General features: G+C 41.6%; 1 protein-coding gene across 1 annotated transcript in view; it reads right to left on the reverse strand.

The window, feature by feature from the left end:
• The window catches only part of LOC103809530 (regulator of G-protein signaling 6-like), a 28,971-nt gene that overhangs the window by 2,926 nt on the left and 7,787 nt on the right, over nt 1-18,258 (reverse strand). The window contains 7 exon segments of the mRNA XM_009082369.1: nt 401-511; nt 5,007-5,068; nt 6,106-6,204; nt 7,540-7,614; nt 8,115-8,196; nt 13,599-13,675; nt 16,628-16,692. Of these exon segments, the coding sequence (XP_009080617.1) occupies nt 401-511; nt 5,007-5,068; nt 6,106-6,204; nt 7,540-7,614; nt 8,115-8,196; nt 13,599-13,675; nt 16,628-16,692 (571 nt within the window).

Consider the following 18,258-nt stretch of genomic DNA (forward strand, 5'->3'; position numbering starts at 1 on the left):
CCGCAGCATCTTTGGTGGGATTCCAGAGCAGGGGCAGGGCTGCGGCACTGCCGCTGGGCAGGAGCAGAAAGCAGGCTCTCAACGGTCAACGGAGATGTGCTGGAACAAGTATGTCTTAGCAGTATCCTACAGCTGTAGGCTCTTAGACCTGAGTCTGTGCATGTTCTTGACAGGTATGAGAACATCCATTACCTGACTTACAGAGTACCACACATAAACCATATGGAAGTGGAATGGCTGAATAATTCACAGACATGAGTGATAAACTTTAGCTATGTACTTGTACCTTATAAAGTTACAGATAGACAACTTCCTTTCCAAACAGGGCAATGTGAAGAACATACAAACAAAATGGCAAGACAACATTAACATTAGTTAAAATTACCGATTGGTTTTTTACCTCATTTCAATGTCCCACAATGCTGCATCATCACTTATCCAGGGATTGGAAGGCTCAGCAGGAGTTATGAAGGGGTCATATTCCACATACTGCTCTGTGTAGGCTATTAAACTGATAAGTATAAAAAAATAGAAAGAAAAAGAATCAGGTTTAGAATACTCGGTCATGTCAGAGAGCTTCCCTTTTTTTTCTTTTCTTTTTTTATGTGTACTTCTTATTTTTGCAGGGATTAGTCAGTTTCTCAGCAACCACAGGAGACCCTTTCCAATGATGCATGCAAGCATTTCTCTGCAAACACCCACCAGCTTACTGCAGTATTTTTCTCAACAGAAGTAATTTTCCTCAAGCTCATCTCTGTTGAGCTGCCCACAAAAAGCCCAACGAGGCAACTGGATTGCTATGGTAGGACTTCCCTCAGAGAGCCATGGGATAAATATGAAGCATGTTATCATTCTGCTCATTTGTTGCATGTTATGATGGCCTTTTGTCCTTTTGGCTTTTGCAGACTTTTACACCCATGTAACTATGCTTTATGAGAAACTCATCTAAATAAGGTCATGGGCTGTAGCTAAGAATATGCTTAAATCTTCGGAGGATCACAGTCCTGAGCATCAAAGCTTCAGCTACAGATCATTTTTTAGTTATGTTGGTATATTATTTAGTCTAATGGCACTATTGTAAAATACTTCAACAGTACTTTATAATAATTAACTTAGACTATAGTAAATTATATGCATGTTGGAAAAACACCTGGCCTTTATACTGGCTTGCTTCATGATGAGTCAGTTAAGGAATATAGCCACTAATCCTCACTAGGATGAGATTCAAAGAGCTTTCTGGGAAAAGGACTGCATCTGCTTGCATAAGTGATTCAGGAATTCCACTGGGGTTGGGGCTGGAGGCGCATTTTTACAAAAGAAAGACAGCATATATGAAATAAATCAAAAGAAATTTGTCCTAGTCTATATTGGAAATACTCTAAGGCACTTTATTTTTTTTTTTTGCCTAGGTCTGCCAAGTAATTAACTAAGTTAATTGTGTCTCATCATACCGAACAACTAATCTACATGCACTGTGATTGTCCATGCTAAACTTTACCTCTGGTCTTCGACATCTCAAAAAGGCAGGAGAATGAAAAGACCCTGTGAAACAAAGGGTCATAAAAGGCAGAAAGTTTCCCTGACCTGCTCTACAGTAATTATTTCTTTTTGTTTGTCCTAGCTCTTATCATGAGGCATTAAAATCATACACTTTTGTAACCACAGCAGGTTCCCATTGCCCCTCAGGGCACTCAGGGCTGTCTCATCTCATTTCATTAATTACATTTCATGACTGCTGTGGGTCAAGGGTTGGAGGAGGGAGCAGTGCCCAATTTCACAGAGCAGCAGCAATCTCTCAGACATCAATGAGGGAGAGGGGTGGTTAAAAAAGAAAACAAAAACGCCAGGAAGGCTCAGTCAGGAGATATCTGCTGTGAAAACAGAATGACTCCTAATAAAATAGTAAGAAAGCATCAGAAGTGCTAGTACAAGTACTAGAAAAAAATAAAAGGGGAAAAAAATTAAAGGAAACAAGAGGGAGTTGCTAAACACATTTTGCTGATTCAGTATAATGACAGTAGCAGAATCATTGCCTCATTGTCTAAAGGAGGCTACAGGCAGGGGACTCCTAATGGAAAGCATTTCTGTCAAAATGCAAACCTGGCCTTTTGGCCTTTTGGGTGATACACTCTATATCTGGTAGAAGAGGTGGTGGGAAGAGTTGACTGAAGAGTGCAGAGCTTTCCATGAGAACACAATTGTCTCTCAATCAAAGGGCCTTCTGAGCCTTTACAGTAACTTTGAGAAGCTGAAAGGATGGCACAGATTTTCATCTAGGGACCTGAGATTGCTCCTGCATGTTTTTGCCCAGCCATTTCTGTGATGCCGCATGTAATGAAATTGTACTAACACTGCACAATGCAGTCAGGGAAAACAGTAGGTAGAATATATTAATAGTTTTGCTCAACAGTGCTCAAATCTCATTGCCTAAACCTGACAGTATGCAGGTCCCAAGTGGGGAGAAAGGATGTTGAAGAAAGACTGCTCCCAAGGAGCAGCTGAGGGATGCCTGTTCCCACAGCTGGTGCAGATCTACTCCTGGAAGGGGAACAGGGAGGAAGGAGAAGGAAATCTTTAGTAGTAGGCATTTATTTCATGGAAGTCAGGGATATCCTTTTGAGAGCCTTTCCATTCCTCTTCTGACAGACAAGGGCTATCCCAAGAATAATGTGCACTAATGGAAAATGAATACAAGTGGTCCATTACTATTGAAATAATTTATATCTTATTCCTATAAACTGTTTTCCCTAGTGCTTCCTGCCTTATTTGCTCCTTGTTACTTCCCTTATCCTGCCTGAAATTGCCTTTGTGCTATACTGAAAAAATGGCACATGATGTCACTGTCAGTCTTGGTTGCTGAAGAGAGTGAGCAAAGAAGTCATCTCCTGCACCCTGATCTGCCACACTGTCACTTGAACTGTGTCGAGAGCAGAGTACAGCCTAAAAAGTGACTTGATAATCACAGCATCTCCTTACACAGCAAATTTGTTCCTGGTACTTGTATTCAGTGTTTTAATGGGACTTTCAGGCCACACAGAGGGGTTTTTTCAGGCAGTCGTTCAACTCGGGTCATCCACGTTCATTTCTTCTCACTGGTGCCCACCCTTGACAAGCCACTGGACTCTACCTCCCTCCCACCTGCCCTTTGATGCCTCACGTTCAGGCTGCACCTCCCACCACTCTCTGCACCCAGTCCCACCACCATCCATCAGTGTTGCCACTCAAAGTCATCACATAACCAAACATCTCCTCACAAGATATGTGATAGCAGCAACCCTGCCAGAGTTCAGGAAGTGTTTGGACAATGCTCTCAGGCACAGATTCTTGGAGATGTCCTGTGCAGGGCCAGGAGTTTGACACGATAATCCTTGTAGGTCCCTTCCATACCAGGATATTCTATGATTCTAAAATTTGATTGTTCTCCTTTTATTTACTTTTCTCCTGGTTATCAATTTGCACACGTTTTGATAGCAACATTTTCTTCTCCAATTTGGGGCCAATAGGAAAGAAAAGCCCTTTCAAACCAGGAAAACCTTCTGTCAATTTTACTGAAAACTAATAGGATTTTAATTTTTTTTTGCACTCCCATTTTTGTCAATTTTACTGAAAACTAACAGGATTTTAATTTTTTTTTGCACTCCCAAGAGTACATTTAAAATGTCAGTAGCTCCTTACGAAGGTGAAGAAAATGTGTCTTATGCAGACAGGATTCAATGCTCACAAATGAATGAGTTTTACTGAGTCCATTGTATTGAATGGACCTACCTAGAAAACAAATCAAGAAAAACAGAACTACTGGCTTGTAAATTACCAGCCTGGAAACTATTACTGTCTCAGTATATTAAGGTCATTGTAAGTAAATTCAGTACAGTGGCATTTTTTGTTAAAACACAAATGTGTGTTCTTAATTAAAAAGATCCAAAAGCCCAAAACATAAAGACATATTTCTTAATTCCAATCATACAAAATAGTGTATGCAGGATTTCAAGGAGCTTCTGAATATTTTCTATTTAATTGGATGAATTTTCATTTTAATTGCAAAACTTTATGACCCAATAGGAACTTACATTGTGCCTCTCACCATTTAATTTACTTAGTTTAGTACACACATGTTAACTACCGGTGCAGGCACTGCAATGCCCGTTTCATAGGGTAATCTCTTTTTAATTTGTTTAAATAAAAATTTCTCTATTATTTCTCTAGAAGGAACCAGCCCTTATCATGTCCCTCATGTTCACCACAATTTTGCTCTAGAAGTGATGTCACTGAAGAGCGTGCCTATCATTACCTTCATCTCAGTGATTCCCCTGAAAATGTGCATAAATTACAAGAACCTAAGTAAAGAACCTGTCATTCTCAATTAAATTTGTGCTTGTTCTTCACCTATTCATACTTTTCTACCAGAACTAAATATTCTGCAAGTTAAATTGTGCCTTAATTTGCTTCTAAGAGAAATACACCTCTTAAAACACTGCCTAGAGTAGTCCAGGTACAATCCCAGTACTTCACATAGGGCTTCAAATATAGGGAGCAGGAATTGGCCTTATCACCCCAGTATGAATACAGACATGAACACCACGTGCAACAGATGTAGACACAGCTCCATCCCCAGAGCTGTGCCAAACTAACAAGAGATGGGCACTGAGAGTTACACCCACAAAAGAAAAAAGGGTATGTTCAAATTGAAACAGGAATGACTTTTCTGTAAATAAACTCTACAGTTGTGAAGGGGTGGAAAAGAGAAGTCCTGCAAGGGTCCTTTCTTTTGTGAATGCTTCTTTTGCAGTATGACAGCATCCTCATTTTCCACCTATTTTGCCTCAGTGGCAAAAGAGAGTGCAGTGTCAGTGGCCAGCAGACAGGCAGCATAGCTGGTCAAGGAGGTGAAAGGACTGATGCACAGAAAGGGGATCAGACTTTGCACTTTCCTGCTCACTCTCTGTTTCTGAAAATGCCAAACTGGAGATGAGGAAAGAATGGGAAATCATGCAAATGGGGACACTCACCTTTCTGCTACTTTGGACATCTTTAAACAATGTCTCTCTATCTGCATGTTCAGAAAAGTTATCTGAGGAGAGAGATGACAAGGACATTAACAATCCATGAGTTCTACAGCATGCATTGACAATATCCCAACACCCTATTGATTTCTCTTTCTAAACAGCTGAAAGTAACTCAGAAGGAAATGGGACCCTTCCCTAGGCATCAGAAAAAGCTTATTAACTGCTTCCAACAGGAGTCTCCATTTCCAAAGGCAAACCCCCAGTGGAAGCTTCAGAAGACATAATTAAAAGTTGGAAAGATAGATATTTGTGGCCAAGGTACCTAGACTTCTCAAGGTGCAATATGATCCCCTTTCTACAACCACACTCCTCTCCTTCCGTTTCTCTAACCCACCAGCATCACAACACCAATAAGAGTTTTACATGAACTGCTTCTTCAGCCTATGATAGAAAAAGCTGAAGAAATGTAGTGTTCAGGTTTAGCTCAGAAGACCACCCAAAAACTGGCTGCCTAAGAAACACATTTAAAGCTGCCTTTACTAAAATGCTGATCTAGTGATTCCTGCCTGTTCTGCAGTGAGGGCTGCTTGTTGCAGGAAGTAATTTTGAGAGAGAGCTCTCTGTGCCAGGGCAAGGACATATGAGTTGGCTGGCCATTCCTTGGTGTGACTGTGCAAATAGCTTTTTCCTAATTCCCTAAAAGCCCTGACTGTACAGTCTAACAGTCATGCACTGAATAATGCCTTTACTCACCACCCATTCCCAGCCTGTGCCCAAGTATGCTGGCTTCTTCCCCAGCCTTTGTCACTGCCCACTTTTCAGACAACCTCAGTGAACTGTAAATTAATCTTTCTACTGGTCCACAGACAGAGTAACAGTAGATTCAAAGGTCAAAGTATTACCCGTAATACATATCATCATACAACTGCACTGCTCAATGAATACTTTACATAAGTAAGTGAGGATCAAGGGTAAGTATGTGAGGATCGAGTACAGATAAAGCATACAACTGGTTTTGCTGATATCTCAATAACTTTATATGCCTTTTTTTTCCCTTTAGGTACCAGTTCTCAGAAGAGTTGCCATACAGCCACCTACTCACTTGCTTCCGGAAATCTTCTTTTGTAGTTTTGCGTACAGGTTGGGAGGGCACATGTACAGGGCTTTGGGGCTGAGACTCTTCTGTAACCCCATATACTGACTGTGAGGAACCAATAAACAAACAGAAGGGGTTACAGCATTTTTCTCTGTTATGCAATGAGGAACAGCGTGGTATGCAAAGCAGTAAGGTCACAAGCCAGCAATTTCCTACTGTTTATACCCACATAGGTCAATAATCATTCAACCTGGAGCAAAATTTACAGATCAGATTGTGCTTGCAGATGCCTGCACTTGGAAGGTCTGTAGTCATGTTAAGAAAAGAGTTTGCTTTAAATGTTAAAATACAGCTGATAATTTTTAGGAGCTCTGAAGGCTGTATGTGTCAACACTTGAAGGCTGAACACTGGGAGTGGCCACTGTGGTGAACCAAGGGAAGAATAAAATACTAGAAACTAATCCTATGCCATTGTCTTTCACTTGGTTTGATTTCTTGTTGCAAAACTCCACATTAAAAAGTGTTTAACCAAGTGTCATGTGAACCTCTCTAAACAAAAACCTACAGATTGACTTGCAGCCATTCATTTTCAGGACAACACCTGCACTGAAAGCAATATAATTTACTTTTCATTTAGTGCTTTTGGTTTTGATTTAAAATTTCTAAGAGACATGTGAATAGCTCTACTGCAATTTAACTACCTATGAAAGTTCAGGAGTCTGGTGTCCCTTCCAAAACAGGTAGTAAGTGATAGAATAAAAGAAAACGGCCTCAAGTTGCACCAAGGGAGGTTTCTTTGCTGAAAGGGTAATCAAGCACTGCAACAGGCTGCCCAGGGAAGTTGTTGAGACACCAATCCTGGAGGTATTTAAAATACATGCAGATATGGTGCTTAGGGACATGGTGTAGTGGAGGACTTGGCAGTGCTGGGTTAAGGTTTTAAGTCACTGATCTTGAAGGTCTTCTTCAACCTAAATGATTCTATTACTTTATATATGCAGAAGAGCTCAAACTTGCTAGAAGTCAAAAGCACCCCAGTTGCTAATGATCCAGCCTTTGAAATGATTAAGGCAGGTAAACAGCTCATTATCTGTGCCCAGATAATTTCTTAAAATGGGACCTAGGTACTTTTGCCAATTGCTTTTCATTTTATGGGAGTTCAGAGCCATCAGACATCTGGGACACAGAGCTCCTTAATGCTCTTCTCAGCTCTACCCATTACCCAGTGTGTACCACTCTACTGGTAAAATGGGAATAATATATTCACCAAGCAGAACAAAACAGAACTGATATTAGCAAAACACTTATTTTGGTTCTTACTGGGTAAGTCTGATATACTGTAGGTGCCAAGTATGCTTTACATTGAAAAAACCCCACCCAAAACAATAAACCAAACAAACCCCAAACAAGCAGAAACCAAAACCAGGAACTCAAACTGACCTTTTTCACTTTCTGTGGGTTTTTCATACGGCGACACTTTCTAATGTCCATTTCTGTGGTGTTCACACAGCCTGGCTGTAAAGAAATAATAATCATGTTACTCCTCTGATTACAATCTTCATGCTACTGTACCTTTCTAAAATACACAATTAGATCTTGCCCAAAGCTCTTTCCTGAGGTTTGTGTTCCATAAATTATTCTTGTTAAACAAGAGACTGCATACACCCAAAGCTGCCATCTCAACATCCAATCCACCTACTCCTAACTTTGGCACCAAAAGGAAATAGCTAAGAGGGGAGCTTTGTCTAGGAAGTCTGAGCCAAACTGGGTAAGCTGTTTTTCTTTTGTAAGCACAGCAAAAGGTTTTCCAAACTTCACATTTATCACATATTTCCAAATCAATAGTTCCATACGTGTGCAAGCCCAGAATGCCTAAAACAATCTTTTAGACACTTTGTGTGTTTTGAACTGTGAGGAAAATCCACATGGTGACTTTACAGGCAATGTCTTTGTCCATAGCACAGTAACTTTCCTGTCAAAACCTGGAAAGTCTCATCATTAAAAAAGAGCTTTACCACAGGCCTGTGCACATCCCAGAATGCTCTTTCCTGGCTGTCCAAAATCTTTCTTTCTGTTTTATCCTTTTTCCTGTCGATTCTGAAAACAAAAGCAAAAATATATGAGTACTAGTGATCCTTTCTTATTTACTACAGTTCCTGCAGCTGGAGTTTTTAACTCCATGGCAAAAAAATTCAGAAATCAACTCTTTTTGTACAGCAGTGTTGCCCTTGCACTTGCAAAGCCACATGCCATGAACTAAATATCACTGATGTTTGTTCCAATATGGGTCGAAAGAGATTTTCCTATTAATGTGGAAAATGTGTGTTTTTTCATCTGGTGAGGAAAACAACCATCCCAGATCCTGATTTGATAGGCTAGGGAAGTTTGTGGCTTTGTCTGTGTCAGGAGACCCACCAGGACCTGTTTGCTTCCAGGTGAGGTGCTTGACTGGGGCTGGATTGAGGGCCACATCAGCAGACCACATTGCACTCCAGTGCCCCAGAAGCACCACTGACATGACTACACATTGCAAAGGAGCAGATGTCCCAGGCATTCCCAGAAACAATACCATGGGCAGCCCTTGTAGCCACTCCACCTTAGAGCTCTCAACCCAATGACTGGCTCTACCTATGTGCCTTGGTGCAGGCAGAGCAAGGGATGACAGCACAGGTGACCAGAGCAGAACTTGTTGCATGGCCCCATGCAAGCCAGCACCCACTCAAGTGAGACATGACTGGGCTGGCACAACAGTAAGTCAGTAGTTTCAGGCCTGAGGCAGCCAGTGAATCAATTCACTCAAAGCACACAGTCCAAAGGCCACCAGAGGGTGTTCAAAGCAACTGTTCCCCTATCTCTTGACAGCACTGAGGAAGTCACATCTGGTGCCTTGCTCCCAGTCTCAGCTCTACACATGAGCACAGCAAAGTCATCATCAGTTTGCAGGATGTACCTGTACAGAGACTGAACGAGGCACATGGAAGGAGGAACACCCTTCACTTCCAGAGCAGGATTGAAAAAAGCCCACAGAGTCCCTGTGCTGGGTTCCCACATTGCTTCCACGCAGGAAATTCAAAGCAGTGAGGTAAAAAGCCCATTCCAGCTGGTATTTCTGACCATCAGGTTCTCTCTCATCTGTTTTTGTTTTGGAGAGGCAGTGACCCTTGGCTAAGTCTGGGCTAGAAATGTACCATGACGACAGAAAGCCGGGGACAGAAACTGAAGTTTCTGAACACCCCTCCCCACAAGAAGTCCAAGTCCTCCACAGTTCAGCATCACGGGCTACAGACCACCTGATCAAGAGGATGGTGTGGACGAAAACCTCTACAGGCAGTAGGAATAGCCGCAAACTCACAATCCCTGGTCCTCATGGAGGATTTCAATTACTGTTGGAAGAGCAACACGTCAGTGCACAGGTAATCCTGGAGGTTCCTTCAATGTGTCAGTGACAACTTCCTTACACAGATGACAGAGGAACCCACAAGAAGAGAAGCCATGCTGGACCTTGTGCTCACCAACAGGGAGGAGCTCATGGGGAATATAGTGCTCCAAGGCAGCCTTGGCTGTAGCAACCACAAGATGGTGGAGTTAGAGATCCTCAAGGCAGTGAGGAAGGTACACAGCAAGCCCTGGACTTCAGGGGAGCAGACTTTGGCCTCTTCAAGGACCTTCTTGGCATAATCTTTTTGGATGAAGTCCTGGAAGGCAGAGGGGCCCAAGATTGCTGGCTGATACTCAAGGACCACCTCCTCCAAGCTGAAGAGTAATGCATCCCAACAAGGAGGAAATCAGGCAGAAACACAAGAAGGCCTCTGTGGATTGATAAGGAGCTGCTGAGCAAACTCAGATGTAAAAAAAAGAGGCCTTCAGGAGGCAGAAGAGAGGACAAATGGCCTGGGAGAAATACAGGGAAATTGTATGGGAAGCTAGGGATGTGGTTAGGGAAGTCAAGGCCCAGTTGGAATTGAGTCTAGCTATGGACATTGAGGATAATAGAAAGGGCTTCTATAGATATGCTGCATGCAAAATACAGAGCAGGGACAATGTGGGCCCTCTCTAGAAGCAAACAGGAGACCTGGCTACCCTGAAAAAAGAGAAGGCTGAGGTTCTCAATTGCTTCTATGCCTCAATCTTCAACTGCAAGTGCTCCGGCCACACTGCCCAAGCTGAGAAAGGCAAATGTATAGTCTGGGAGAATGAAGCCCACTGCAGGAGAGGATCAGGTCTGAGACCATCTAAGGAACCTGAATGTGTATATGTTCACAGGACCTGATGAGATTCATCCTCAGGGAGCTGCAGATGTAGCTGCTAAGCCACTATTTAAAATTTTTGAGAAACCGTGGCAGTCAGGTGAAGTCCCTGATACCGGAAAAAGGGAAATACAAACCCCACTTTTAAAAAGGGGAAAGCAGAAGATGTGGGGCACTATAGATCAGTCAGTCTCACCTCTGTGCCTGGCAAGATCATGGAACAGATTCTCCTGGACATGATGCTTAGGCACATGGAAAGCAAAGAGGTGATTGGTAACAGCCAATATGGATTTACCAGGGGCAAATCATGCCTGACAAATTTGGTGGCCTTCTATGATGGGGCCACTGAATTTGTGGATAGGGCAACTGACTGGACTTATGCAAAGCATTTGACACTGTCCCACACAACATCCTTGCCTCTAAATTGGAGAGACATTGATTTGATGGGTGGACCACTCGGTGGATAAAGAACTGGCTGGATGGTCACATGCAGAGAGTTGTGGTCAGTGATGGAGGCCAGTGACAAGTGGTGTCCCTCAGGGGTCAGTGCTGGCAGCATGGGCAGCGTAATCAAGTGCACCCTTAGCAAGTTCACTGATGATACCAAGCTGTGTAGGGCAGCTGACATGCTGGAGGGAACGGATGCCATTCAGAGAGACCTTGACATGCTTGAGAGGTGGGCTGATGGCAACCTCATGAAATTCAACAAAGTGAAGTGTGAAGTCCTGCATCTGGGTCATGGCAAAACCAGGCACACCTACAGATTAGATGGAGAGGTAATTGAGAGCAGCACTGAGGAGAAAGACATGGGTGTGATGGTGGATGAGAAGTTCACCATGAGCCAGCAGTGTGTGCTAGCAGCCCAGAATGCCAATCCAATCCTGTGCTGCATCAAAAGGAGTGTGGCCAGCAGGTCAAAGGAGGTGATTCTCTCCCTCTACTCAAAGTTGATAAAAAGATTGGAGCATCTCCCCTATGAAGACAGTTGGGGCTGTTCAGCCTGGAGAAGAGAAGGTTGTATGGAGCACTCACAGCAACCTTCCAGTATCTGAAGGGAGCCTATGGTGAACCCAGAGAGGGACTCTTTGTTAGGAACTGCAATGATAGGACAAGGGGTAATGGGTACAAACTGAAGGAGAGGAAATTTAGATTGGATATCAGGAAAAGGTTTTTTGCTGTGAGGGTGGTGAGACATTGGAACAGATTGCCCAGGGAGGTTATGGATGCCCAAACCCTGGCAGTATTCAAGACCAGGTTGGATGGAGCCTCGAGCAACCTGGTCTAGTGGGAGGTGACCCAGCCCGTGGCAGAGGAGGTTAGGACTAGATGATCTATAAGGTCCATTTCAACCCCTTAAAAATCTATGAATCACTCACTGAATTTCCCCCCTGCAAGGCTGAGATAAGAAACAAGCTCTGCACCAGCTCTGTCACAGCACAAAGACAGGGAAGCCACCAGAGAGAAGTTGCTAAGGACACCCAACCCAAAACTATTCTTTCTGAGTAAGTCCTTCACATCTGGCCAGAGGGGAAGGTTAAGTCTTCTGCCAACTTTACACCACACACTGCACACAAACTGTAGGGACTCTGGAAGCTTCATGAATTCTCTTCACAGGTACTTTGAGTTCAACCCAGATGGTCAGCTCATGTATCCAGACTTACTGATAACTCAGTATTTCAAATTTTAAACTATGAAGACCCAACACAGCTAGATGCTTTATGGCTGCAGTTTTGGAGCAATGTAGGCTTATCAATGAGAATCCTGTGTGCAAAGAAAGATGTGGATGGCAAAGCAAACTGGGTAACAGGAGGAATGTTTTCAGGTATTTTAGTGGATTTTTTCTGCTTTAGTTAACTTAGGGCAGTGAATTATACTGTGAATTCCAGACATGCCCTTCTGGAAACCAGAAGACTGAATCCGGGAACTAAGCTGTTGAAACTAGCTAGCCAAAAAGTTGATAGTGGCCAGTTCATGCTTTTGTTTCAAAGAAAATAGAATGGAGAAAAGTTGAATAAGCAACAGTGATCACAAAGAATATGATATTTACTTTTCTTTCTTAGGTAATAATTACATGTTTTAGACAGAATGCAAAATTTTGTTTTGACTTAAGACTTTTTTTTTTCATCTTGGCAATAGCCTTTAAGTAACTGAAAGTACAATTGCTATCGTAACTTCTAATTTTCTTTTCCAAACAGAACACTGGTATTCTGGTTGAAAAAATCCCTTTATTACCTTGTAATGTAAAAGATAATTACCATGTATTTAAATGCTACATAATTACAATGTTACTAAGCAAAGAATTAATCATATTTCCAAAGGGTTAATCAAAGACAGAGAGATATACCTCAAGCTACACCCTCAAGAAATGATAGTCCTTAACTTTTCAGCATCTAATACTGAAAGTGCAAATTCCTTCCAGTGGTACAGAGTGTCAGTACTAGCGTTCTCACACTTCATCTTCACCAACCCTTCCATTTTATAAGTGACAAATACATGCACAAGATGGACATGTACAGTTTTAGGCACTAGTTTGTAGACACTAGTATACAAACCCTAGTCCATATCCATTTTCCAGCACTAATGAAAACGTGATTAAAACATTTAGAGGCTTCAAACTGCTTTCATAAGAGAAGATGAGAGGAAAAGAAAGTAGATTTCAAATATGAGCAGAGGATAGAAAAAACCCAAATACTAAATCTGAGTAAGTTTATGTAAATGGTACCCAATTCTCCATCCTAATTTAGTAGAATGAGTCGAACTACAGAGTAGAGGTACAACAGTGTCAACTAGGGATTAGTACAAATGAGAAAATCAAATCCAGTCTGCTGTAAATGCCACCCTTATAATCATTTTGCAGTGGCAATATTTTTAGACTCAGAAATACTCTACAAGCATAGAGTAACAGACAGATGTCAAAGTTCTGCTATTTCCGTTTACAGAAAACAAAAATACTACACAAATTTAGAAGCAGAATTGGCATGTGAGTTGTGCAAGCTCCCATGGTGAATCCAGTCTCAGGAGCTCCTGACCAACATCTCCATGTACAAATAATTAAACCCATCTTTCAGGTTCTGGCACAGACCTTTAGAATTGGCTCTCTACTGTTTCTAGTCTGCCAATGATTAAAATTTACCAACACCTTCTGAGCTTAGTCACAGTAAAGATTTTGACAAAGAAGTTTTATTTGTACAGAATCCCCTTCCCTTCCCAACTCCACATACTCATGCAGTTCAGTGCTCCAGGATTACTCACTTCACTTGGGCCTCTGCTTGCATGAAGATGAATTCCCACTTTCTTGCAAATGCTCTCTGAAGTCTTGCTAAGTTTTCCTGACAAAAGATGAAAAGAGTAAGAACAACTAATCTCTGTAATTACAACAGTTGCTTGAGAGCACAGTTAGTATGGTAGATACTTATTTTACTCTTTCTTTTTTTTTTAAGCTGGAAAACTCAAGATATGGAAGTCAGTATTGGTTTCAGGTGAACTATCTTGCAGGCAAAGCAAGGCTGTAACACATCTTTTCAGGCTGCAGCCAAAAGGTCCTATCAGGGATAAGTAATGGAGTGCGATGAAGACAGCTTGAGCTCTACTATGAAAAAAATCATGGAATTTTTCCCAAAAGATAACACTGAGAGCTTTGTGAAGCTGACAACTTTCATTTCTGATAGCAGATGGCTGCCACCTGCACATTTCCCTCTCATCCCCACTTTCCCTTCCTCACCCCACTGCTCTTGTCTCTTTAGGCTTCTGCTAAGGTGCAAAGCCTGAGCATCCCTTGCTTTGCTCAGTCCTGGTCACTGTTGAAAGCATTATGCAGCTGCACAGCACTGAGGGCTGGGGATAGCCAGGATGATACACAAAAGGAAATAGCTTGTTTGTCCAAACAAAGAACAGTTACTGAAAAGACTAGGTCCAGATGCAGTCTTACTCTACATCTGAAGTTAAAGCTCTGGCCCAGACCCATTACAGAGTGTGTAGTGATCTGAACATTTGGATGGGGATGTGGCTTCATCACAGCTCAAGGTTAAACTCAGGACATGGACAGAATTTCAGGCTTAAATGGCACCCCGAAGTCACATATCCACAGCCACCCCAACAAGGAGGTCCAGGAGGCCATTAATCTGATGGTCTTTTCCATTACAGCTGGTTTAACTGTTGGAAATTTACATTTTAAATGAACACTTGTAGTTCTACTGTTGTTCTTTTTATACTTATCACCTTTATCTCAAGAAACTGCTTAGGCATATGCATTTCAATGGGAGAAGAAATCTTCCTATTATTTACTTTAAACTTGTATAACACAAGGCATAAAGTCTGGACCTGTTAGCACCAAGTCCACGTAACAGCTTCAATCTGTATACACGGAGGAAAACAGTTAAGCGAATGATTTACAGCTGTGCTGAACTGTAATGATTTCCTTAACTGTGGCTACAAGGAAGAACTACTTGTAATTATCTGTAACACCAATTTTTGTGGGTCGGGATTTTTTTATTATTTCGTTTTAAATTAAGTTCACGTGTGCCCTCTGGAGTAAGTATACTGAAGCCAATGAAACACCACCAATTGAAGCAATATTTGAATCGTGCTTATGTTTGGCCAATTATAAACAAAACTGAATGCAATTATACAAGCTTAATCATATCATCAAGACCCCTGCTTTACTCAGTATAAATGGGGGGTAGGGTGTTGCCTATGAGTGCTGCAAGCAGAACCTAAAATGATGCCCCCTGAAATACTTTGTATAGATTCTCTCTGGAAGTTTCAGGTCATTGCTGACATCGATGGAGAAGCATTCTCATGCTGCATCTCCAAAAACGTGTACCAAATGTACATGGCCCCTTCTCAGTCCTGCAAGCCTGTTTCTCTCACTTGTGTTTAGCTTGCATCTCCATAGCTGGATCTGCTTCAGCTCCCATAATGAATAGGAAGAGTTGGTGCCATTCTTATCTGATTGTCTCTAATTAAGAGAACAAAGTATGAATGGAGAAGTAATCTCTAATTGTGCAATGCAATATTCACAAGAAAAATGAAAGACTGCCAAGATCTAATTATTTACCATCACTGGAGCATTGCTACTCTCAGTAGGCAACAATGTGCAAAAGTACTTAGCCATAGCCATGCTGCATGTGTGTGGGAGTGTGTGCGCCACTGAACAGCCTTTTGCTGCTTTATGATAGATCTTTTGAGTACTGTCAGTTAATTGGTTGAATGTGAGCAATTTTAATGGTTTTAATAATGAAATCAGCAATACGCAGAAGAGAAAACTCAGCAAAAGGACATGTAAGTGCATGCAGATTATTATATTCCTCCCTTTATGCCTGTTCAGATTAGAACTCTTGGGAACTCTGAATATATTTCCAGGGTGGACTAGCTAAGTGGTAATTTTTGCATGCTCTGCACTGAAAGGACTGAATGGTATATATACATCTCTCCATGTGCACAAAAGTCCTAAAATGAAGAAGGTAAGGACAAAAGAAAAAGTCCATTCTTGGGAAAAAGACCCAAAAACAACAAAACCCAACTAAAATATATGCAATACATTTTCATTGTAATAGACATGAACTAGAAGTCCACTGGAACTATCTTTGTAAACAAACCCTCCAATGAAAATCTCCCCACATGAAATTCAGCTGTTACACTGTTGAGCTAGTAAACAGAAAAAAAGTCAATATGCTAGAAAGAAAACTTAAACTGGTCAGAGTGTTACACTGCTGGTATTCAAAGAAACACACAGCCCTGCCCCTCCTGCCTCCAGCTTCCTACTCCTCTCCACCCAAACCCTGCATAGTGTGATGATAGTGTTTGGGATATTTTTATGGATAATCATATCATATCAGAAAACATGATCCGAATGAGCTTGAGTAATACTTTCTATATGGCATATCAAAAACATTCCAAGTCTGATGTCTGAAAACTTTTGTAACTAGATGGCTTATCAACAATTTAATTGCCCAATGGTGCACCAGAAAAATCCATCATGTCCATGTATTAATATCTGCTATATAAACCAGGATTTCTTAACTGAAAACAGGACACCAAGCTAAACTTTTGTCCCAGTCTTGGAGGGCTGGCTATACAACAGATGCTTCAGTTTGAGATGCTAGCCAGGGACATTCATCAGTCATGGTTCAGACGTCTCCATATCAACCTTCACACAATTCTGACAACTAAAAAAAGGCACAGTAAAGGCTGACCCCGAAGCACAAAATGGCAGCATTCAATTGTCAAGCAAAGCTCCCCCTGCACCCCCCAGCTTTAAACTCTAGCAGCAGTGTACCTACGGCTTCATAATCTGCCAGCTCCAGCCTAGCTTTGTTCTGCATGGTCCGTTTGCAAAGGTAGATGGCTAAAGGGAGAAACAGAATAGAAAACAATTTCAGACAGATTATTAGTACTAGATCTTAAAAAAAAACAGGAAGAAAAAAGTGGTCCATAGACTGTTTTCATCAGAAAGGAACATGAGCCGAGGAATGAGAGGGTGGAATACCCAGCCAGCATCACCCACTAGTAATCTCAGTGGCCTTAAACATCTGGGACATGTCATTTAAAAGTGCTGAGAGCAGATGCCAGGACCTAACAAGATGACCAAGAAAGGCACAATGGCTTCTGGGGCCCATAAAAGATTTAGCATTAGCAACCTGTTCTCCTCAGCACTTTGGGAATATGCCTGCCAAAGTGAGCATCTCTGCACTTCTTTTCTGGTCTTGTAAGAAAAAATAAAGACAAATTAGGATATAGAAATGAAAACAGAAATATGGGCCAAATCGTAAAGGTATGATCTGAGCAATTTTTCATATGCTCCATTCTCTTGTTCTACACATTTCAAATGGTTAAGAGGATCCTTGTCACATTTCACCATAGGCAGACACTGCTGAAACTGATGTGGTTTGGGATTCTGAGGGTTAAGATGAGGTCTGTGCACAACACCAAACCAGTCTCAGGCTGCCATCTGGGAAAGCCTCACCTAGATCTGCCAGCTCATCCCATTTCCACTACACACTGAAACACAAAGTCCACAGCACACTCTGGGTATACAGTCAGGACTGAACCACATAACAGAGGTCCAGTGCTCCAGTCTTGGGATAATCTTGAGGTGAGTTCTATAACTTCCTTATGTTTTGCCCTCTCTCAGGATGCAGGACCAGGTAATTATTGTCCAACAGCTTACAAAACTGGAGCAGAGCAAAAGGCAAAGCATCATCTACAGAAAACAGCAATAAATTTTTTCAGAGAATTTTATCTTTTCTTTGGAAACTATGGGGTTTTAGTTTGATGGTGAAGACAATTTTCTGACACCTTCATGGATATTTTTTATTGAAAACCTATTCTTTTATTGAAGATATATGAAAAAAGCCCAAGTGCTATTCATGTAATTCTATTCTATGCTATTTCTATAATTTTAACATTCATATAATGAGCCAATATTATGTATGGTAACCAGAGCTGATCAGTTCATTTATATTTATACATCTCATGGGCAGTTTTCTCTGTAAGCCACTTACAACACCAAATAAAGTGAGAGTCAGTCACCTCACAGTATTTCTTCATGTGAGGCCGTGACCTGCCATTAGCAAGGTAGTTCCTATCCTGTAACTGGAGACATGCAAATAAAAAAGGTATGAAGTGCTGCCTGGATTTCATTTTTATTTGGGTCTACTGCTAGTTTGGGATTAATTCCTGGGAAGACTCCATCTGTATAGACCTCTGATATGCAAAGTTTGATTATAAGCATATGTTAGAGATTTCTGGGACAGATGAAACTGTCACTGCAGGGCTCAGAGCTAATGCAGTTGAAGCTTGTCCAGCTGTGGGTCAGGCTGATATAGGGCTTTATTTTGGGGTCTATTGCTCCACTCAGTGCCATTGCAGCATAATAATCTGACTGCAAAACCAACTATTTATATGATACTGT

Source organism: Acanthisitta chloris, unplaced genomic scaffold (assembly GCF_000695815.1).
Source record: "Acanthisitta chloris isolate BGI_N310 unplaced genomic scaffold, ASM69581v1 scaffold4599, whole genome shotgun sequence".
Classification (NCBI taxonomy): domain Eukaryota; kingdom Metazoa; phylum Chordata; class Aves; order Passeriformes; family Acanthisittidae; genus Acanthisitta; species Acanthisitta chloris.